Here is a 24,205-nt window from a genome sequence, read left to right on the forward strand (position 1 = left end):
ATACAGTGTAACCTACAAATCATGACCTATGCACATTTTACATTCTTTGCTCCCCAAGGCTACAGTGGTGGCCCAAAATAAATTTTTTCATATTTTCGCCACCTACACGCATTTTATTGCGTTAATGCTACCTTAATAGCACAATATTCACCCCTAAGTGGTCGCTAAGCAGTGGCGGATCCAGGGCGGGGTGATAGGGGCGATCACCCCCACCCCTCTCAAACCAAGTGAAGATTATTTCTGAAGATATTTGAAGATTATAAAAATATTAATTTATTTTTATAGAAATACTTATATAATATTAATATTATTTTTATAAGAATGACTTTCTATGCTTTAGCGACAGTGGCGGATCCAGGAGGGGGTGCCAATTGGTTAAATTTCTATAAAAATAAATGAATATTTTTATAATCTTTGAATATAATATGACTTGGTTTAAGAGGGGGGGAGGTGTTCACCCCCATCACCCCTCCCTGGATCCGCCACTGCGTAGCGACCACCTAAGGGTAAATATTGTGCTGTTAAGGTAGCATTAATGCAATAAAATGCATGTAGGTGGCGAAAATATGCAAAAATTTATTTTGGGCCACCACTGTGGCTTTGGGGAGCAAAGAATGTAAAATGTGCATAAGTCATAATTTGTAGGTTACACTCTGTTGTTTTATTTTGCATAAGTACTTTATCAATAAAACGAACAGATGACGAAAAAAAAAAACAAAAACTGGAGCCCGCCAAAGCATATATGAGGTTTACGGCGCCACTGTGCCGTAACCGTTGCTTATACGAAAAAATGAATAGGACATAATTTTTAGAGTAAATAGTGGTCTTTAACGTTGTATAAGTTTTGTTTAAAAATAATACATAGGTAATGAGAAAATCGTAAAAACATGCTCGCCAAGGGATAGGGGTAGTTTCTGCAGTACATTTTCAAGGATAGGGGTGGTTTTCGCAGAGATGTTGCAATAACCATATATATTTTTGAAAAGCACTATTGATGAAGCATATGCCCATATGGATCAAAAAGCAAAAAACAAAAAAAAAATTTTCAACCCCCCATTTTATTTATTTTTTTTTGCTTAAGGGGTTGCACTAGGAAATTGCTTTTGGTGTCCATGCATGGGTAATAATAACGTCCACAAAATGATGTATGACGCATATTAATAAAGGGCATTGTGTGTGAAGGATTCCAAGAAAATCAATTTATTTATTAATTCTTCTTTTTTTTGGGGTGGTTCCGGGGAAAAAATGGGGGTGCATTATACAAATTTGTAAATAGCACCAGTACATGGGTAATCGCTGAAAGTATTTTTACTCTAGCATAAACGGTTCAGATGGTATAAAAAGAGGTTTTTTAAAATGTAACACCCTGTAATTAAAAAAAGGGCAATTATCCTTAAGTAAAACCTATACCAAAAATCAGTCAATTATTTGTGAATAATTGCCGCAGGATTTCTTCTTAATTTCCGTTACAGTTAGGGAAAAATATATTTTTTTTAAAAACATCTTTTTTAAAAACTTGTCAAATTTAGGGCGCCACCCCCGCTAAACGGTGGATGATAGAGAGATGGTGTTGGAAATAAATCGTAGAAAATATAGTCCTCTTCATATTTCTATAAAAGAAATTTTTTGTAAAAGTTACAGGAAGGGCTACGTTCCGCAAAAACCACAAATTACCCCCTTTAAAGGGGTGAAAAGGGAGGTTCCGGGGCGAAATTTTTTCAGAAAAAGTTAGTCTTATAATAAACACCCCTTGATATACCAGAAAAAAAATAAAACCGGACTTGTGTCCATTTTGCAAGGTTCAACCTTTGTTTCCTACACTAACTACATTCCCTGAAAAAAAAAGTCTCCTACACAATTTCCATCCATTATGCCATATCGTTTTTTCCAATTTTGAAAGTTTTCTCTATCACAGAACTCAATAATATTAATCCAGAACATTAAAACGTGGCAAATTCGTTGGACTAAAAACAACAATACAATACAAGCATTCAGCGCATTCCACGACCGTACAGAGTACAGAGGGATTTGGATAAAATTCAGCCGAACTGACATTATATCGCTTGCAGTCTGTTAGTTCCCATTTTCTATGTTATTGGTGGCTTTTGTCAACCAGTTTAAAGCCTTGTTATTTTTAACTCGTTGGCTTTTTGAGTTAAACAAAAAATTTAACCGAGTCAAATAGGTGTTTGTCCGAATCCCTGGTATACATAATTCTATATGTACTATTATGTATCACTTTATCAATCAAAGATATAGTAAAAATTTTAATTTTTTTATTATAACGCGGGCACATAAATTTGATACATCCTGTATATTGATTTGTAACTATTTAGTAGAAGGTAGCTTTTACGCAGTGGGTTTCTCCTTAATGATTTTTTCCCTGAAGACTTAAAGAGATTTGTAAATACAGTGAAGTGAAATGACAATTTATTTCGGATTATAATTTAAAAAGATTGTTTGTTACGGGAAGGTAAAATCCAGAGGTAGCTGTAATTAGTAGTTTTTAGAAAAATAAAGGTAGAGAGATTTGGAATTTTAAGTCTGTTTGTTTTAAGCACAAGAATATTTGTATAATTTCCGGAAAGTGATTAGGATGAGTAGAATTATTGTTTGAAAGAATGCCTGGGTTTTTCGAATGAAAAAGAGGAATGTGAAAAGAGAAATGTTTCTGATTGGTTTGGCAATTTGGAATGGGGAAAGGGAAGTTGGAATGTTGAGACAGTTTGGAAAAGAAAGATCATTATGGTGGCCGGCATCCGAGAAGGGCAGTCGAAAGTTTTTCGCGTATAGTTCAGAAGCAAGTACTAGTGGTTGTTTGATAGTGGAGAGTAGCTGAAAAGTGGAACGAGAGACAAATCAAATCGAGAAGAAAAAACCTCTTTGATTCTGTAAAGTCCAAGAGAGTAAGTTACAAGAATTATAGTATTAAAATTATTTGTGACACCAAGTAAAAAAGATACTTGGGTCTCAGGAGATTATTATTGAGAAAAAGAAAGGCGAGAGTTTTGGAGTTTATTGAACGAGTACTGGTCAAAAGCGGCCTGGCTTGTGTTTTGGAGAAATAGTTGCTGGTATGCTGCTGGATTGATGCTGAGAACGGAGAGGGCTTTGATTGGTAGCCTAACATAATAAACAAGGAAGAGCTGTTTGGGTCAAGAGGAGACATCATTGTGTGTGAATCAAAAAGGTCAGTCAATAACTTATGTGATAGATGTTCTTTATAATCAGAAGTTAAAATATTTGCGTAAAAGCATATGAATTAAGATTCCAACATTTCAATAATTGAATAGGAAGTATAAGTAGTTTTGCAAATACCTAAGTTTGTTTGTTTGGCTTATTTTATAAATGGTATCAGGAACAAAGCGATAAATATTTGTTTAAATTAGATTAATTATATGGTAAAAGTTTCATTTGGACAATTATGCCCACAGGATTTAATTGATAGATTTTCAGAGCATTGCTTTTGATAATAAAGGTATGTGTATGTGCTTATTTATGATTTTTCTATTTATTTCCTTTTCCTATTTTATCCCGATAAGGATCAACTAAGAGATACTGAAGCCACGAGAAAGGATAAGTATAACCTAAGATAATTTTAGTTAATTTTTATGACAAAAAGGCACCCTGAGATTTTTTATTGTTTATGTATGATTTGCGTCAATTCAATAATTAATTAAATAAATACTCAATTAAAATAAAAGTAATAGAAAGTAGATCATAACAGTACAGAACTAAGAGTTTAAATATATAGAGAAACTTAGAGAACTAAAAATAAATGAAAAAAAAAGACAAAGATCACGGAAAAAATCATGTATACAACTTGCATTTAATTATCATTATGAAGCTCGTATTCTATAAAAAAACTCGCCGCTTTGCGGCTCGTTTCGTGTCTGTCATACTCACATCATAATTACAATCATTAAATGTTCGTTTGTCTGGCAAATTTTTGCAAAAGAGCAGTTGTTTTTTTACCAAAAATATGTCAATATAATCTGACATAATATATAATCTGATAGTGTAACTTCTTCTTGTTTTTTCTAGTCTTATACGTATCTCCTTCGCTTCATTATATCATTATATTATTATACAGGGTGTTTGATTCATAAATTGAAATATGTTAAACATATGCTAAAGTGTAGATTCCTGGGCTCAAAATAGTAGGGTTTCACCCAACTCACCTAATCCAAAAATGCGTCCTAAGGGAGCTAGAGCTCTTTGAAGATGGCGTGTTGTAATTAGTTTTTTTTTAATACCTCCAGAACGCTTCTATTTAGAAAAACGAAAACTAGTAAGTACACCTATTTATCTTCCAGAGATAAATCGATTCCATTCCATTCCAGGCTAACGGTTATTTTATCACATAACTTTTTAGTATGTTTGACACTGGATTATTAAATTGTGAGGTATTTTAGTATTAAAAGGTACTCTTGCTTTAAGTCGGTACGATACAAAGTTTTCTAGAAAAATCGATTTGAAAATTTTGCGTTTTTTTAATTTGAAAAATTTTTTCCAAAAAAAAACTATTTATAAAAACGAAAACTGGTATGTTTATTTATCTCCCAGAGATAAATCGATTTCATTATTTCCAAATTTCTAGTACCGGTCATATGCGTCCGTTTTGGGTAGGTCAACGGTTATTTTATCGCATTATTTTTTGTGTCTATAATTTTTAAGCATTTTGGATCCTAGATTATTAAATTATGAGGTAATTTAGTACTACAACTTACTCTTGCTTTAAGTCGGTAAAATACACCGGTTTCTTTTGAAATTTATTTTAAAATTTTGTTCAAATTCAAAAAACGAAAAATTTTAAAATCGATTTTTCTACAAAACGGTGTACGCTACCGACTTAAAATAAGAGTACCTTCTAGTATGTATGTACTAGAATACTTCACAATTTAATAATCCAATGTCATAAATGCTTAAAAGTCAAAGACAAAAAAGTTATTTGATAAAATAACCGTTGTCCTACACAAAAGGGACGCCTATGACCTGTACTAAAAATTCGAAATTTATGGAATTGATTTATCTCTGGAAGATAAATAGATGTACCAGTTTTAGATCTTTAAAATAGAAGCGTTCTAGAAATATTTAATAAAAACTAATTACAAAACGGCATCTTCAAAGAGCTCTAGCTCCCTTAGGAAGCATTTTTGGACTAGGTGATTTGGGTTATACCTTAATATTTTGAGCCCAGGAATATACAGTTAAAATATTTCCAATTATTAATGAAACATCCTGTACATTACGTATAATAATTTTATTTGACTGGGCTATTGATGCAGTAGGCAATTTAGGCGTTAGTGTTCAACTATCACCCTATATACACTTCCACTCTCCAGAATTTATATGTGCAGCAGTTTTTTACATTTTTTCAGCAAAATATATTAATGTAAATAATGTCTAATCATCGCATTAACGAAGTACACCCTGCTACGTCCCCGTTGTTTTTCCGCTACCCCATCTCTGGTTATTACCCAGCCCAGCCCAGCCGGTTGATATTTCATAGAGGGTTTCTTAAATGTTAAGTACTTTAATATTCAGTAAGCCATGATAATCGCTAAATTCGAAGGCCTCCAGCACTTCGATGAAGACTACCAAGGTATATATACAGACACTCAGGGGGAAAATACTTCGAAAAGTAATTTGAAATTTCTCAACACTGCCATCGTAATTCTGTTGGCTAATTTCTGGCTCTGCTCCGGCGAGAAGAAGAGTGAAATAGATAAGAATAAAAAGATGTTCCCCGTTATTACTTCGACTGAATTTTTTAATCCAAACAATGGTTATTAAACTTTCAAAGACATTTTCCGGGGTATTTTCTTATAATTAAAAATTTTGGCTTCAAACATTTCTATGTCCAGGTACACTTAAAAACACAAAACTTGAATTTCTTACCTACATATGAATATTGTCAATAACATACAGTGACAATCTAAAATCTTTTTGATCGCCTATTCCAGATTTTTGGTTTGGATATATACACTTTCTAAAAAGTTAAACCACATTAAATATGGGTAATTTTTGATGTCTCGAATTTCTTAAACCTGTCGTCCGATTTAAGTGATTTTCAACGAAAACTTTTCGTTTATAAATTCGCAAAGGTGTATGTGTTATTGCGTTGCCGCTCCTGCAATACTTAGAGCAGATTTATCGATGGATTTTTATGTAGTTTTGTCTTCGAGATAATCGACCTCAAAGTCTAAAATGTGACGTCACAATCCTTTTATTTTCTGCCGACACACTAAACGTCATCTGAAATCGTTGCTAGTAAGTATAGTCCTGTCGCCAGTAGGGGTACAACGGCCTCCTTAATTCAGATGGACTTACCCAAGTTTTCTTTATGTATTTTGACCCGTAGAACACGAATTTTTTGGGTAACAGTCGATCCGGATGTCGATAAGATTGTTATAAACCAAGAACTTGAGGAATCACATAACAGCGATTTTTCGCAAAACAAAATATGTTTTTGTATTTTTTGGGTCATTCTAAGCAAAAAATTATTTTATAAGTTTTTTGGTAGGATGCATAGTTTTCGGCATAAACGGGGTTGAACTTTCAAAAAATCGAAAAATTGCAATTTTTGAACCCGAATAACTTTTGATTGAAAAATAAAATAGCAATTCTGCTTACCGCATTTGAAAGTTCAAGTAAAATTCTATCGGTTTTGATTATTTTCATTGCTAGAAATTAATTTTTTTTATTGTTAAACAAAGGTATCAACACATAGTGATTGAATGATGTTTTCAATGCATTTCTAATTTGAAATCGAACGAGTAGGCGCGCATACAGAATTTCTACGTACATTACGTCCATTAAAACGCATGCATTGGGCCCGGGAAACACTATGTGTTTATACCTTTATTTAACAAATAAAAACTTATTTTTTAGCAATGGAAACAATCAAAACCGATAGAATTTTACTTGAATTTTCAAATGCAGTAAGCAGAATTGCTATTTTATTTTTCAATCAAAAGTTATTCCGGTTCAAAAATTGCACTTTTTCGATTTTTTGAAAGTTTAACCGCGTTTATCTCGAAAACTACGCGTCCTACGAAAAAACTTGTAAGACTATTTTTTTCTGAGAATCACCCAAAAAATACAAAAAAATATTTTGTTTTGCGAAAAATCGCTGCTATGTAATTCCTCAAGTTCTTTGTTTATAACAATCTTATCGACATCCGGATCAACTGTTACCCAAAAAATTCGTGTTCTACGGGTCAAAATACATAAAAAAAACTTGGGTAAGTCCATCTGAATTAAGGAGGCCGTTGTACCCCCCCCCCCCCTGGCGACAGGACTAGTAGGCTAGTTTTTTAATCTGAATTTGTTAAGCAAAGCATAGGTTATTTACATTATTTGAGTTTAACACTTCGTGAATGTCAAACTAAATTTTAAATAAAGTATTAATAAAATATCAATGAAATTTGATAGTGAATTTAATTATTATATAAAATATATACGATGTTCAAAAATACAATTTGAGTCTATTTTGAAAACAATAATTTATTAACAATTTTAAAAAGGTTTATACGAGTATACGGCCTCCCCTTTAATGAGAGTACCTAATGATAAATGGACTGTTCCATTTGTTATGAAATGAAAATTGTTATTAGGTATAGTGGGCTCGCTAAACTCAGACACAACTGGCTAGTGATTTTAGAAGGTAATTTTTTTGTTTTTTGCTAATTTTGCCAAAATTGGCAAGATTACTAATTATTTAGTAATTATTGTTAACTATTTAGTTTTTTTTTTGCCAAATTGGAAAAATTACTGACTAAAATCACTAGCCAGTTGTGTCTGAGTTTAGCGATCCGACTATATGAAATGTTGTTTGGAATAAAAGATTATGGTCTGATATGTGCAATTACATCCTTCTAATGGAAAAAAATATTTGAAGATTTTTCTCAAATTATGGATACCAACAACATTTTCATTTATAACTCTTTTATTTTTAATTTGACGAAGAAAAGTTATTCTTCATAAAAAGCTCTTCATGGTCTAAGATTTATGATGCAACCATCATATATCAAATTTTATTATACGAGGTGTATAAAAAATATTAATTTCGATCAAGAGTAAGGTACCTTTATAGTTCACAACATTTAAATTAGAATGATATAATTGCACATTAAAACATAATTTTTAATTCTAAACAACTTTTCATAATAGCAATTTTCCATATTATGAATTAAAATACGTAAATAAACAAAGTTTTCGTTATGATAATGCTCGCATTTTCAGCTTGTTTTAATATGTTATAGCCTTATTCTTTAACAATACCACTTAGACAAGGCGAAAACGGCGGGTTCTTTGGAGAAAATATTACCATGAGATTTTTTTGCATAATCACATTCGTGAAGAAGTCGCCCACGCGAAAAGTGGTCCGAATTTTTAACAATTTTTTTTAATCAAATTGCAAAAATCAATATTTTGGCCCGGAAATTTTTTAGGTTTTTTGGACAATTCTGGAAAAAAAAGGTTTCTTATAATTTTTCTCTAAAGTTGATAGTTTTCGAGGTAAAAGTATTTTAAAATTGAAAAAAAAACGGAAAATGGCGATTTTCAAGGCTTAATAACTCGGTTAAAAGTTATTACTATGAAAGTCAGAAAGTGACTAAATCAAAATTTAAGGCCCCCCTACAAGATCCTGAAGAAATTTTTGTCATTATTTGATTACTAAGCTGTTATTTTTAAGTAAAAATAATGAGCGCCTTGCACATATTAGGCGGCCGTCCATGATGAGTGCGAAAGAGATGCCATTCAGGCAGTCCAATGGCGCATCTCACTCGCACTCACATTTACAGCCGCGTCAATACGATCTTACCGCTCATTATTGATAAATAAAAATAACAGCTTAGTAATAAATTAATGACACAAATTTCTTCAGGATCATGAAGGGGGGCTTTAAATTTGATTTAGTCACTTTCTGACTTTCATCACTTATGTTGGATAATAAAAAAGTTAGGTACTTTAACAACTAGCCATGATTTTCATCAATACAGGATGTGCGACAAACTTTAAAGGGTAATTGTACATAAAAAAGAAATGGCAGTTTGCTTTATAAACTTATAAACTTATGAGATATACAGGGTGTTGAAATTTTTCTTACACACTGACGATTTATTTATTGTTGTAAAACCGGTTGAAATAGACAAATGAAATTTGGTTGGTTTTAAGAGGTAGCTATTGCGCGCTTTTCGACATAAAATTAAGAATTTTATATTCACCTTTGGCCAGTGTTGCCAATCGGCGGATAATTATCCGATTTGCGTACCTTTTTGAGAGTTGTCGTATCTTATTCGTATCTTTAAATAAATCGGATATTTGCGGATATTTTTCAGTGTATCTACCATCTACCATCGACTAAAACTTTCTCATCCATATATTCCCAACACCAACAACACATTAATTTTGTTTGGTTCAGCCCAAATTTTTATAAATAGTCTATACTGGATGAATGTTAGTGACATCCGATACTTTTCATCTTTTGACAAAAGGGACATGTGCCGATTATTTTGTTTAGAATTTAAATGCACAAGTGCATCCACTTAAGGCATACTAATACAATTCAAATTTCAAAAACCGCCTGCCGTCCGATAATATTGTTTTGATGAGTATTAGTTCGATGAGTATGAGTTTATTGCCGTCCGATGAGTTTTTAGTCATTAAACTTATGAAAGCTAATTCACGCACAATTAAGTTTAACGGTAAAACCTCCGTTAACCGAAATAATTGGGGGAAGGCTGCTTCGGATAATAAAAATTTCGGTTAAAAATTTTTTGTATTCTTCTTGTATAAAATTACATAGTATTCTTGGTCAAAGTTGGTATTAACAATACTATGAGGTGAGTTCGTAATATGTTTAATATTAATTGCAATCTTTAGTTGTATGAAAGCAATGTTGACAAATTAACATCAAATTGTTTCCGTTTTAGGATAAAAATTTACTTTTATTGATGAAATTATTGAAACTGTCAGCCGTTTCGGTTAAAAAGGTTTCGGTTAACAGAGGTTTTACTGCATTTTCATTTTATGTAGTGCAGTGCTTAAGTAACTCAGGACTCGATAAAAATAATGCATTTTAAAAGCATTGACCAGAAATTTTGCGCCTATGCTATTAATGTAGCTGTAGTTTATTTTGTATTGATTTATTTATTATTTATTTTTCCAGTACCTAGTTTTAGGTAGTTATTACGTTTTAATAAAATAATATTTAAGTTTTTTTTTACTTAAATAATTATATTAAATTAATATAACGATCCAAATAATGAAATATTTAGATTTATTTATTTATTTAGAATTTAACACTTACGATAATACAAAATACGAATAATATAATAATAGTAAGTAAATAGTATTTACATACATGAATTAGGTAATAATTAGCTAGGATACGCGATTTTCATCTAAAAACGAAAATTTTTAAACCGTGAAATAGAGAATCCAGTAGATTAAAGGGCCGGTTGTTCGAATGCTAATCAAAAATGGAATCAACTGATCATTATCAAATATTTAATTACTGTCAATGTCAACTTTGATTGGGTTGCTGAAAACATAATTGATTACAATTATGAGATTAATTGATTAATTAATCAATTATGTTAATAAGGGAGCGTTTAAGTATTACGTAACGCAGGTTGGGGGGGAGGGGTCAAAAATCGCGTTACATAATACTTTAACGCTCCCTAATTGTTACGTTTATTGATAATTAATAATTAATTAATCAATCAATTATGTTAATTATCATAATGATAATTGATTACAATCAACTGATTGGCGTACGAACAACGGATTTTGTTATTTGATGGTTGTTAAGGGGACTAAAAGAATAACATTGGCAACATTGATTTTAATAACAGAATAATTTTTGACCTAGCGTACCTTTTCGTGACAAATCGGATATTTTTCGAGCGGTCATCGGATAATCTAGAGAAATGCGATCAAATTATTTATTTATATTTGTTTAATCTAATATCAATTCTATAACTAGTAACTAAACACTACAAGGTCTGCCCGTTAATACCAAAAAATGTAATAAACTGAAAGAGGAAATGAAATCCTTTATAGAAAGGGAACACTAGATATACAGGTCAATCGCTAACAGAAATGGAATGTTTATAAATCCTATTTTGGATTCGACGCTTGGTTTGGCCTATGTTAGGTCGGCGGCAGTCGGCACAAGTAATTTTACAAGCTCCGTGTGATTCATTTAGGATGTTGTCTTTAATGAAAATTTTTGTTGGGGACAATATTGTCTTTATTTCTCTTGATTTGAGGATTTTTTCGATTTTGTCAGTGACGCCTTTGATATAATGAAGAAAAGCTTTCGTATGATGAGGGTCAGAGTCTTTGAGTTAAGGTGGAGCTTGAGATTGATGTGATTGACCAATGCCTCTTGGGCATTGGTCGTCCAAGAAAAAGATAGAACGATGTAGCAACGAGTGATCTACATAATAGATATGAGTACAATAATGGGAAATTATTGCACAGGACAGGCAAGAATGGGGAAAATAGTAAACGCGGTCAAGACTGACTTAGAGTAGAGCCAAGAAAGAAGAAGAAGAATTAAAGGGAAAAGGTCCAAAGATAATCAAAGACTCTCATTTTTGATGTATGTAATGTAAAATATCTACAAAAATAATTTCTACAGACGTCGTCAACCAAAAAACGAAATTTTTCTTATTGAAATTTTCCCTAAAGAGCTTAGCATCTGGAACGCCATTAAAATGAGAAGAAGAAAACAAGATTAAATATATCAAACGTTGCCGCAGAAATGGCTAATTAGTCTTGAATTTAGTGTTATGAGGCCGTTTTTAATATTCTGGCGTTATGAATGAGATAGCCGCATTAAAATTGCATTTTATGGTGGTAAAAATAAAATTAGATACAAAAAGCGCCTCCAGATAAGACTCTGAGAGCATAAACATCGCGTTTAATTCTTCTCGGTTGGATTCCGTTGCTAAATGTTAATCTTTTTGGATTCTTTTATTTATCTAAACGATAAAAAATAAGCAAATCATTTGATGGAATCTACCGATTTATATGTAAGATTCTGTAACAGGAGTATCCTAAAGATCCTGTAATACTAGTAAAGTATTGTAGTTACTACACTCCGTTTAAAAATTGTAGGATACACTTTTTGAAGTTATACTTCTTTACGATCGAGAGTGAAATTTTATAATGCCGGGCGCATGCGCACACAGACAGTATGTATTGCGTTGCTAATCTTTCAAGATATGTATGTATCAGCGCTGTCAGCGCAAATAAGTCATATTATATCATATAAAAGGATATATTAGTGTTCTTAGTAAATGTATTATTTATTATAATTTTTATGTCTTTGTATTTGTCTTCCTAGGGAATAAGATATTTTATAATAATAGTAAGTATATTTAAAGTATTTTTGTATACTTCACTTGGTTTATTAAATTTGTCAGTATGTATGATAAACCTTGGAACCTGTCAAAGCAAAAGGAATATAGCTCAGTGGTAGAGCGTGTGACCGGAGATCAAGAGGTGCCGGGTTCAAATCCCGGACGATTCATATTCTTTTTTTTATATTTTTGGTATCGTTTTAATAAAAAAATTTTAAAAGTGGTAGGTAAAGAAAGTTAGTTTAATATTTAAATAAAATACAAATAACCTGTTAAGTATATTAATTTCGTTGAAATCATAATAATAGAAGTATAACTTCTTACGTGCGTACAAAGAACACACACATTCTTTTTTGTAATCTTATGACATCCAAGACATTGAAAAGGCCTTTTCATTGTCATTCCAGGGATATAGTTGGTTTTACGCCCCCACCCCTGGATGGCCATTTTTGAAGTTAGTTGAGTACCTTCACAAATGAATTGTAGTTTGTAGGGTCTGGTTCCATGGATGTTAAGTATTGGTCTAGTTTCTCTGAAAATTTCTGTCAGTTGGCTTTGGGGATGGTTTTTGGTTCAACAGCTGCTTAAATTTGAATCATAATAGCCCAGTAAATGAACGGGAAATTCGGCGATACCGTGTAATTTTCAGGGGCAACTCTTTCAGGGGTTTTAATTGTTAACAAAAGTTTTAGCATTAAAAATAAGCGAGTTACGCTCAAAATAAAGTTGGCCCTCTTTTTTTTGTAAAAAAATCATGAAAATATCGCCGTGTTTAGCTCCCCAAATGAAATTAATCGCTACCGCTTTACAAACAATTTACTTACCTATATATTTTTTATATGATCTGTCAGTCTCACCGGTTTAAAGTGTTTATTTTTGAAAGGGTTATAATTGACAAAGCTTGAATGGGTCACTAATCACGAGTGTATGCAAATTTTGAACAGCCATATCTTAACCAATTTTTTTCTTACGGAGAAACAAAATGAAACCAGCATATTTATAATAGCAAAACCTACATTTTTTTACTCTTTAAGATTTTTCTTATCACTAATACTTTTTAAGTTATTTTGAAATAATGAAATTTTTCAAAAATTTTTAGAAATTTTCTTTTTTACTATAAAACCAAATGTTTTCAAAAATAAGCAATCAAACTTACACATCATATAAACAATACATATACAATTAAAATAGATGGTAAAGCCAAACGACTAATTTCATTTAGGGTGCTAAATAGAGGGAGGTTTTCACGATTTTTTTACCAAAAAAAAAGGGGCCAACTTTTTTTTCAGTGTAACTCGTTTATTTTTGACGCTGTAAACTTTTGTAAAAAACAAATAATAAGATTTTTTTCGATACTTAAAAATATTAATAAGGTTTTCCCGAAAAACGCTTCTTTCTTCGGTGATTTCGCATTGAATTATTCGATTTGGAATTAGACGAATAAGAGCGTATTTTTCATGAGCTACAACTTTGCTTCTACTCAATTTGTAGACTTTACTGGTACACCATTTTTTTTCCTTTTTTTATAGGCTAAACTTTTGCTAAAATTATTTTTTTCGATAAAATATTTACTTTTTGAGTTATTTGGGAAAAACGGTCTGAAAACGTAGTTTTTTTATCGAAAAATCAACATTTTAAATCGCGAATAACTCGAAAAGTATTAACTAACGTAAAAAACTTTATAGAACAAAAGGTGCTTAAAATAAGTCAATTTATCCATTTCCGGCCTTATTTTAAACACGAGTTTTTCACCCCCCGAGAAGGGGTAAATGTCACCCCCCAAGTAAAAGCAACCAACGGCACAAATTCAACTTTGAAGTGGAGGGTAAGTAGAACCTAAATCCAAATCATGCAATTCGGAGTTGCCCTGGAAATTACACTCCAAAACGGCCATTTACTGGGCTATAAGGAGTCTGTGTTGAGAATTTGGGATTAGGTTAAGGACCATTTTGACGCATGAGTTACTAATATCATTACTAGGAAAGATTACGAGTAAGTCTGGATTGTATCCTGTTTTCCATCTTCCTCTATTAAAAGATGATGGATGCTTCAAGTCATGGATGAAAATTCCGTTACTATTAGCCCAGTTTTCCACTTTTTCTTCATCTCCATATAACTGTAGGTTTACCATCTAGTGGAGAGTTGATGGAGAAGTCTTAGTTTGGTCTTATTTCGCTCATATAATAAGAGGTCATCTTCATAGTCTGCTGCGTATGATTACATGAGGCAAAATAAAAGGTAAAAGAGATGAAGGACGAAGACGAACCTGGTTACGAAATCTAAGGGAATGGTTTAGTCTGAGCTCTAACCAACTATTTAGAGCTGCTGTAAGTAAAATAAGAATAGACATGTTGATATAAACAAGAAGAAAAACTACTAGCACTTAAAAGTGCCTACCTTCGGCAACCTTTTACTCAGCACAAAAGAATTTTTGTATATTTAAAAAATCGCGAACGAATAATCAAAATTCTGGTCCATTCATTTTCCCATAACTGCTTTTGTTTCTTAGTACACACAATATATATAACCAAAAATGCTACAAATAAATCTGTTTCATATTTCTAAGCTTTTCTTGCTAAAAGTTGTCTACCATTTTGTCGTCTACTAATAACGTTCTCTTATTGTTCTTAGGCGACGTTGTTTCTCTGTGTCGGAGTCTAATAAAATATTTCGGAATCACATACTTGCATACACATCCGCAAAGAAACGAATAGCTAGAAATCGCGAAACTATGCAATATCTTTCGTGAAATTAAATTTTACCACAGATATATCTTCGGCACAGAATCTCTTATACTTTTATGAACGTTTTGTCTTCTGGCGTGCAATATAATATGTGGATGTGTATGAACAGTTTTACCGTTTTTGGATGCAGCGCGTACTTTTATCGCCCGAAAGGATTATTGTAGCCACAATAAATGAATCTCGAACTGAAATATTGTATGCTTGGAATTTTAAGGTGTGTTGTAACGTGTATTGTAACGATTCAAAAATCCTACAAATTTTACTTCACGTATTTAAATTTACATTCTGTATATAAGTTTTCTTTTGTAAACATCTTAAAACCTTCGAAGTGAAAAACACTTAGCCGTCGTCTATTAATCGCAGTCCGCATTGCATCTGTTAACTTTTTTCTTATTGGCTGAATTAAATGGTTCGATCAGCGTTGAGTATCTTATTCAGTGGGGAAATTTTTACCGGCAAGATATCACTCAGCGAGAAATATTGCTTCATTCATTCCCGATATTTGAATGCCCTGAAGTATTTGAAATTCACTACAGCCTTCTAGGAAAGAGTACTGGAGCCTTACAGAAATCCCTTAACCAAAAATCAAAATGACATAAACGACATTTTCGCTCTAACTTTATTCTAATAAAGATATTAAAATTATGATTCATTGCTTAGTAGAATACGCTATTAAAAAGGTTTAGAAACAAAATTACAGAATTGCGAGGAAACAAACAATGTTCAAGAATACTGAAAGACTACACTGAAACGTTCCAGAGCACTAACATTCCTTGATATTCCAAAGTCTTCAAGATCTCACTGGAACATTTCGGGATGTTCAGGAAACATGATTCAGTTCATCAAGCTTATTTCAGAACGCCTTAAAATAATTGAGAACAGTTCCGAAATAGTCAGTCTGCTGTGAAATATAGAGATCCATAATCCGATAATTTTCACTCTAGTTATACGCCCTGAGCTTCGCTGGTATCGCCACCTACTATAGCGGATTACTAGTACACCTTTCGTTGGAAATTTCGCTGGAAAGAGAAAAGTGTTGCATATTCTCTGTGAGTTTCGCTGGTATCGCCATCTAGCGAATGACGTACTGTTTCGGCCGGAAATTTAAAAAGGAAAGGAGAAAAGCAAATAATAATTGTTTCAAACTTATTATTTAATTCTTATCGTGTAATATTTACAACGTAAAGAAGTGATTGGATTGTAATCGATAGTTAACATAAATCAGTAAGTACAGAATTTATTATTCATTGTGATTATTTTTAAGATTTTGCTTATCGTTTTGAAGTTTATGTTGACAGATAATATTAGAAAAAATTTATTCTGCAAAAGAGTATAATAATTTAATATAATTATAGTATAATACTTCTTAAATATTAAATTATGCATTTATTGCACTTAAATAACTAATTAAGAGCGTAAACGTAAAATTTCGCACCAACTCTTTTTAAATGCATTACTTTTTTTCGAATTCTGAGAGAACCAAGAAGTATATTTGAAAAATTTAAACGCAGAATGAAAGACTACATTATTATCGAGGGTCAAAAGTCCCTGAAAATTTCTGTTTATTTTAATCAGTTACAGGGGTGAAAAAAAGAGAAAATTTAGTGTGATTTTTAATTTTAAATATCTCGATCAAAAGAAACTTTTTGTTTATTCTAAGGAATTTTCGGTCTTTTAAATGAGACATTTAGTAAAAATTATATGCAACTCTTAATGCAGAACGTCAAATTTCCAGTTAAAGTTCACTGACTTGTCACTACTGGCGCTCGCGAATTTTTAATTATCCCCTCTACCTACGAGCTCAGAGCGGAAAACGCAGACATTAGAATTTTGATGTATAATTTGCTATTAGAGACCATGTCATAGTGCACCGTTGCCAAATGTTCAAAAAGTATTGCATCTTCAGGGAACATAAAAATGTTTCTTTAATTAGTTAAAATACAGTTCTTATAAAAAAAACTATCATAGAAATACGTAGAATATTACCTGCATTATTAAATATAGTATCATTCCATACTGAAGAAAAAATGCCTGTAATACAAATTAAAAGCAGATATTATTTCGAATAAGTCATACTAAAATTGGCACCAATATTAGTGTTTGAGATACTTGGTACAAAAAACATGTGTGCGCCCAAAATGAACCTTTATTTGTCTACATATTAGACAATGAATCGAATGTTTTAGCTGTGAAAACTAAATAAAATATGATGTGGTACATATACATGAGCGCCATAAGTGGGATTTATACATACAGTGATGAGCGCGCTAATAACCGGCAAAATAATGTAAAAAATGGAAAACATATTAAATTGTGAGGTAAAAAGAAATACAACTAGTAGAGTTGTTAAATTTAGCGATAGTACCATATAAATTGACATTATATTGATTGTTTCCCACCTTTAGACGTATCAGAGGAGTATCTCAACCAAAACTGTCATTGTGACAGTGGTAGTTGCCAAACTCGTCCGATACGTCTAAAGGTGGGAAACAATCAATATAATGTCAATTTATAGATTACTATCGCTAAATTTAACACCTCCACTAGGTTCATCTCTTTTTATCTCACAACTTAATATGTTTTCCATCTTTTGCGTTATTTTGCCGGTTATTAGCGCGCTGATCACTGTATAATACACGGCCAATACATTAGTGTTCAACCAAAAATAGGCTAGAAAACGTTGTGTATGATAAAAAAGACTTACCTGTAAACTAGGATGACACTGCAGATCCAGCAACATCTTGACGACGCCTATATGCCCCTTGTTCACACCGATATGCAGCGCAGTCTGTCTTCGTTTATTCCTAGCGTTGAGATCAGCTCCGGCGTGGGCCAGCAGCTGGACCACTGCAGGCTCATCTCCGAAAGCTGCGTGATGGACAGCTCGGTCGCCATCTTTGTCTTCGATCTCGACATCAGCGTGGTGACGAAGAAGCACCGAGATGACTTCGAGATGACCGTTTTGGCTGGCGGCTTGGAGAGCTGTGTGACCGGCAAAAACTCCGTTTACGTCAGGACCTGAAAGCAAAACATAAAATGGAGTTCGCATCAATCTAATCTATTATTAATATCTATTATCTATTAAAAATCTTAACATCAGTGAGCCATTACCGGATAGTCTTCAATAATGTTTGCGCAGTTGTAACCGAAAAGTCCACTACTACTACTATCGGTTTACAGCATTCTTCGACGCCTTTTGACTCCTAACCGTCATTCTCTGTTTAACCATAGACCTGGAGGGATTTCTCTTTCCTCTAGTTCTTTTTCAACTCCCTCCCTCCAGCTCTTTCTCGGCCTTCTCTGTACATGGCCGTTCCATACTAGTTGTTTTGTTTTTATGTCATCAATTATTGTATGTGTGACTCCCATCATTTCTCGTATTCTCTCATCTGGTATCCGATCTCTTCTTGATTTGCCTGCTGCTCTTCTCCAAAAGTCCATTTCTGTTACTAGTAGCATTTTCTCCGTTCTTTGTTTCAGTGGCCAAACTTCACTGCCATATGTGATTATACTTTTAAGTATGCTATTGTATATGAGCTGTTTGTTCGCTTTAGATATTGTCTGGTCCCACAGAATGCCGTTCATCATGGATATAGCTTTTCTACCTTGTATGTTTCTGTCTTTTATAGGAGCATCGAGTGTTCCATCTTGAGTTATTTTCATGCCCAGGTACTTGTATTCATCGCAGTGTTTAATTTCTACCCCATCGTCTAATGTAATGCACTGCTTTGTTCCTCCAATACACATGGATTCAGTTTTCTTAATGTTGACTTCGAGACCCCATTTGTTATATTCTTCTATTAGCTTCCGCGTCATGTAACTCAGGTCGTCATGATCCTGAGCAATCAGAATTTGGTCATCAGCGAAACATAAGGTGTATAGTGTTGTGTCGTCATTGAGAGGGATTCCCATGCCATTACATTTTCTTTTCCACAGCTTGAGTGCTTGTTCCAGATTAATTTTAAAAAGGGTAGGCGAAATACAACAACCCTGCTTCAATCCTTTCGTGACCTTAAATCCCTCAAATATCCTTGATCCAGTTTTAATTTTTGGCAGTCATTCCATTATACAGACTTTGGACTGCTTTGATAAGACCATGTTTAATGTTGGTTTGATGTAGGGTTGACCATAGTTTTCTGAGGTTCACACTGTCATATGCTTTTTGTAAGTCTACATATACCAGGTGAACTTCTTTATTGACGGCTGTTTTTTTTTCTTTATTGACGGAAAAAAACAACCGAAATGTCCACAAGAAGTAAATTCAGATTTAGATTATGAATAGTTAAAACAGAAAAGGAGAGATCATTGGTTATGAGGAGCAGATACTAGAAACATGAGCAGAAAATTTTGAGGAGATAATAAATATAAGAAGTAAACTGAAGTTGCAAGAAGCAGAAATCCAACTCGAAGGCATGAAAAACGAAAGAGAGAAAGATAACATCCCAACAGAGAAAGAATTCATCAAAGCAATATAAAAATTAAAAGAAAGCAAAGCTCGAGATTTGCTTTCTTTCTAAGCTTTTAAAGCATGGTGCAAAAAATATGACCTGTTGTAGAAGTCTATCTATCTGCGAGCCTTAATCTATCTCTCTTTGGACATAGGCCTCCCCTTTCCTTTTCCACTGATTTCTATCCAGGGCTGTGGTCATCCATCTGGATCCGACATGCTTTTGTTGTATAAGTGACAAGTGGGTTTTATAGAGTAGAATTAATTTGGAAGGGGGTAAAACTACCAGAAGAATGAAAAGTAGGAAATCAAAGAATCAAATCACAAGAAAGAAAATCAAACAATTTGTGATAACGACAGAGGAATTGCCCTCCTAAACTTGACCTATAAAATATTGGCCTACATTTTTAAATGTTTAGGGACTATTGTAAAATGTTTTAAAAGTCATGTATGGTTCAAGTGCAGCATAAATAGTTTTAAAGGTCCTTGCAGAACTTTAGATCAGCCTGTAATGTTTCAATGCTGACCTGAAGAGTTTCGGAACTATTCCGAAAGGTTTGAAAGAATTATGGATGGTTTCATGACCATTTTGAACGTTTTGAGTATTTCTGAAGCAGTATAGAGCCTACAAGAATATTTGGGGACTATTATAAAGTGGTTTATCGGTTATAGATACTTCCAGCGCAGCCTAGACTGTTTTAGAACTCCTTGCAGGACTTGAGATGAGCCTGTAAGGTTTCAATGCTAACATTAAGTGTTTCAAAGGGTTTTACGGACTATTCTGAAAGGTTTCATAGAATTATGGATGATTCCAGGACAATTTTGATTTTTTCAAATGTCTCTGGAGCACTTAAGAACATGCTAGAATGTTTGTGGACTATTATAAAACGTTTTATAAGTCATGAATAAGTCCAGTGCAGCCTAGCTTGTTTTAGAGACTCTTGCAAGATTTTAGATGAGCCTGTAAGGTTTCAATACTGATCTGAAGTGTTCCAAGGGGTTTGAGAGATTATTCTGGAAAGTTTGATAGAATTATGGATGATTGCAGGACCATTTTGAACTTTTTGAGTGTCTTTGAAGCATATAGGGCATACAAGATTGTTTTCGGACTCTTATAAAAAGTTTTATAAATCATGGATACTTCCAGTGCAGTCTAGACTGTTTTAGAGGTCTTTACAGGACTTTAGATGAGCCTGTAATCTTTCACTGCTGGCCTGAAAAGTTTCAAGGAGTTTTAGGGACTATTATGAAACGTTTTATAAGTCATGAATACGTCCAGTGTAGCCTAGCTTGTTTTAGAGGCCCTTGCAAAATTTTAGATGAGCTTGTACGGTTTCATTGCTGATCTGAAGTGTTCCAAGAGGTTTTAGGGTCTATTCTGAAAGGTATGAAAGAATTATGAAATTTTTGAATTTTATTATTTTGAGAGCATAGAGCATAGAAAGAGACTGAGACTATTATAAAAAGTTTTATAAATCATGGATACTTCCAATGCAGCCTACACTGTTTTGGAAGTGTTTGGAATCCAAGTTTGAAAAAAGTATGGATGATTCGAGGACCATTTTTAACGTTTTGAGTATCTCTGAAGCTCTATAGAGCATACAAGAATGTTTGAGGACTATTATAAAATGTTTTAGAGGTTATGGATAGCTCCAGAGCTGCCTATATGATTATAGAGGTACTTGCAGGATTTTAGATGAGCCTGTAAGGTTTTAATGCTGATCTGAAGTGTTCCAATGGGTTTTAGGGGTTATTCTGAAATGTTCAAAAGAATTATGGATGATACCAGGGCACTTTTGAATATTTTGACTATCTCTGGAGCACTTTAGAGCATGCTAGAATGTTTGGGGACTATTATAAAACATTTTATAAGTCACGGCTACGTCCAGTGTAGCCTAGATTGTGTTAAAGGTCCTTGCAGAACTTGAGATGAGCCTTTACAGATTATTCTGAGAAAATATGAAAAAATTATGGATGTTTTGAGTGTCTCTGGAACACTTTAGAGCATACAAGAATGTTTGGGGACTATATGTTTTATCGGTTATAGATACTTTCAGCGCAGACTAGATTGTTTTAGAACTCCTTGCAGGACTTGAGATGAGCCTGTAAGGTTGCAATGCTAAAATAAAGTATTTGGATAAAGTAATCGTGGATGATTCCAGAACAATTTTGAATGTTTTGAGTGTCTCTGGAGCACTTTAGAGCATGCTAGAATGCTTGGTGACTATTATAAAACGATTAAGATGAGGCTGTAAAGTTTCAATGCTGATCTAAAGTGTTCCGAAGGGTTTTAGGGTCTATTCTGAAAGGTTTGAAAGAATTATGGATGATTCTAGGACAATTTTGAATGTTTGAACTATCTCTGGCGCACATTAAAGCGTGCTAGAATGTTTTAAGTCGACATTTCACTTACCTATTCCAGCTCCAGCTGTATTGCTTTGCTTCAACACTTCTTCGCACTTCTGTGAATCGCCGTTCGCGGCACACTTGACCAATTCTTCGTTAACGTCACCAGATACATGGGTCTCGAATAATTTCTTCAGCAGCGCACTCAATCGTTCACCTGACGTGGTTCCATGCATGGTACCGTCTTTACTAGCCAGTTTGGTCACTGCTAAGGGGTTGTAGGTCCATGTGGTGTTACATACTTCTACTTTCAGGTCGTTGTCGTTGTAGATTTGTTGCACGTGGCCGACTTTACCCAGTGTCTTAAAAAATTAACGAAGATTATGGAAGAGACACTTAAATATATACTTTAAATTCTACAGACTTGGCCAGAAGTGTGGAAACTCCTAATTATGTCTTAAATGAATGGTCCGAATTGTACCAAAAACATTTATACGCCTATTCTGCACTGTGGAGATTACAAATTTTATGCTTACAATGTTGCCAGATTTATCACTTTTCTAATATCACCAGTCACTTTGGTTTTTTTAAATACAACACTCTGTATATTGAATTATTATTGGAATATTCACTTTAATGCGGGTTCAACTGCTTGTAACACTTCATGTGTTATGTCACGAAGTTCTTAATAATAATAAAACTTCTCAGTGCCAAATAGTTTTGAAGTAAATCAGTAAATATAGAATGTGATTTTGTCATTAATTCATAAAACTAAAAATAGCATTACGTGTATTGAAAAGTTATGTACAATAAATCTTATTGTAGTCGATTCGCTTACTTCTTTCATTGAAAAGAGAAGAATTGTTAGAAATAGTGGGAGTGTATACTAAACTCATACAATTTTCCGTACCTACACATATATTTAAAAAAAAAAGAATGTGTGCTTTGTACGCACGTAAGAAGTTATACTTCTATTATATGATTTCAACGAAATCAATATGCTTTAAATAGTGTATTTATATTTAATTTAAATATTAAACTAATTTTAATACTACTTTCCAAAAATGTTTATTAAAACAATACCAAAAATTAAAAAAATAAAAGAATAAAACACACACAAACACATTGAAAAATGCCACAAAGAAACGATTTCCGAACAATAATAATTGTGTTGTTCTGAAGCTATTTCCTTGTGGCATTTTTATGATTAATTATTTATATGGGAAATAAGCCACAATTAAAATGAAAAAAATAATTTTATTAACGTTTCGACGTTAATAAACATAATATAATTATAATAAATTAATAAACAATTATAATTAAAATAAAATATAATTATATAACAATTAATAAACCTAACAATGATCAAGAAAGAACAAAGAATTGCATTTATAAAATACCTTGTGAATGCGAACAATTTTATTTAGGTGAGACATCAAGACCATTAGACGTTAGAATAAGTGAACATCAATCTTATATTAAAAATAGAGAATTTGAGAGATCTCAAATATGTCAACACGCATGGGATAATGAACATAGAGTTCAGTGGAGAGATTCAAGTATAGTCCTGAAAGAATCAGATAGTAAAAAGAGAAAAATCAAAGAAGCGGCTCTAATTATGCTAAATGAAACCAATTGTGTCGCAAATTCCTCGGTAGAATGCAGTAGGATGTGGTTACCCATACTGAAAGAGGAAGTCAATAGAAAGAAAATACCAAGATTAGTAAGTCAATAATATCGAGCTAGTACATATTTTATATTTTAGTATTACTTATATATCTAGTATTATTAATATTATTTATAATTTAAACATGTTACAAGTCAGAATTTGGTATTATTTTTTGAGAGTAAATTAATGTAAGACCAAATACTTACGATGTCGAGATAGTATCACAGGGTTTTTCCTGGTTTTCCCTTGTGATTTACTATGAAGTCTCTAACGCGAGAATTTTACTGTCGTTGCATTTGGTTGTCTTTTTAAAGACATATCACATGCTATAATTTTTTATGACGGATATTCTTGAGTTGGGGTTGATTTCATGTAATCGAATGAACTATCTTTCAGTAAGTCGTCCCAGGAACGCAACTTATAAATATTGGCAATATCATTTTAAAGTCTTCTACTTTAAAATGTATAATATATGTCTGAATTGCAAATATAAATGAGTGAGATTAAATAAATTATTAGAAGAATTTTTTTGCTTAGCAACAACACTTTTGTTTATTTTAGTAATATTTTGTATTTTGACAACGGCACCCGATTTGGGCGTCGAAACGTTAATAAAATT

The 24,205-nt window shown here is 32.8% G+C and overlaps 1 protein-coding gene across 3 annotated transcripts in view; it reads right to left on the reverse strand.

Moving 5' to 3' along the window:
- The window catches only part of LOC126891626 (E3 ubiquitin-protein ligase mind-bomb), a 339,864-nt gene that overhangs the window by 300,862 nt on the left and 14,797 nt on the right, over positions 1-24,205 (reverse strand). For all 3 annotated transcript variants that reach the window (XM_050660847.1, XM_050660846.1, XM_050660845.1), the window contains exons 6-7: positions 21,985-22,279; positions 17,829-18,142 (exon numbers count right to left, since the gene is read on the reverse strand). In XM_050660847.1, the coding sequence (XP_050516804.1) occupies positions 17,829-18,142; positions 21,985-22,279 (609 nt within the window). The remainder of the gene's footprint in view (positions 1-17,828; positions 18,143-21,984; positions 22,280-24,205) is intronic.

Source organism: Diabrotica virgifera, chromosome 9, assembly GCF_917563875.1.
Source record: "Diabrotica virgifera virgifera chromosome 9, PGI_DIABVI_V3a".
NCBI classification, from domain to species: domain Eukaryota; kingdom Metazoa; phylum Arthropoda; class Insecta; order Coleoptera; family Chrysomelidae; genus Diabrotica; species Diabrotica virgifera.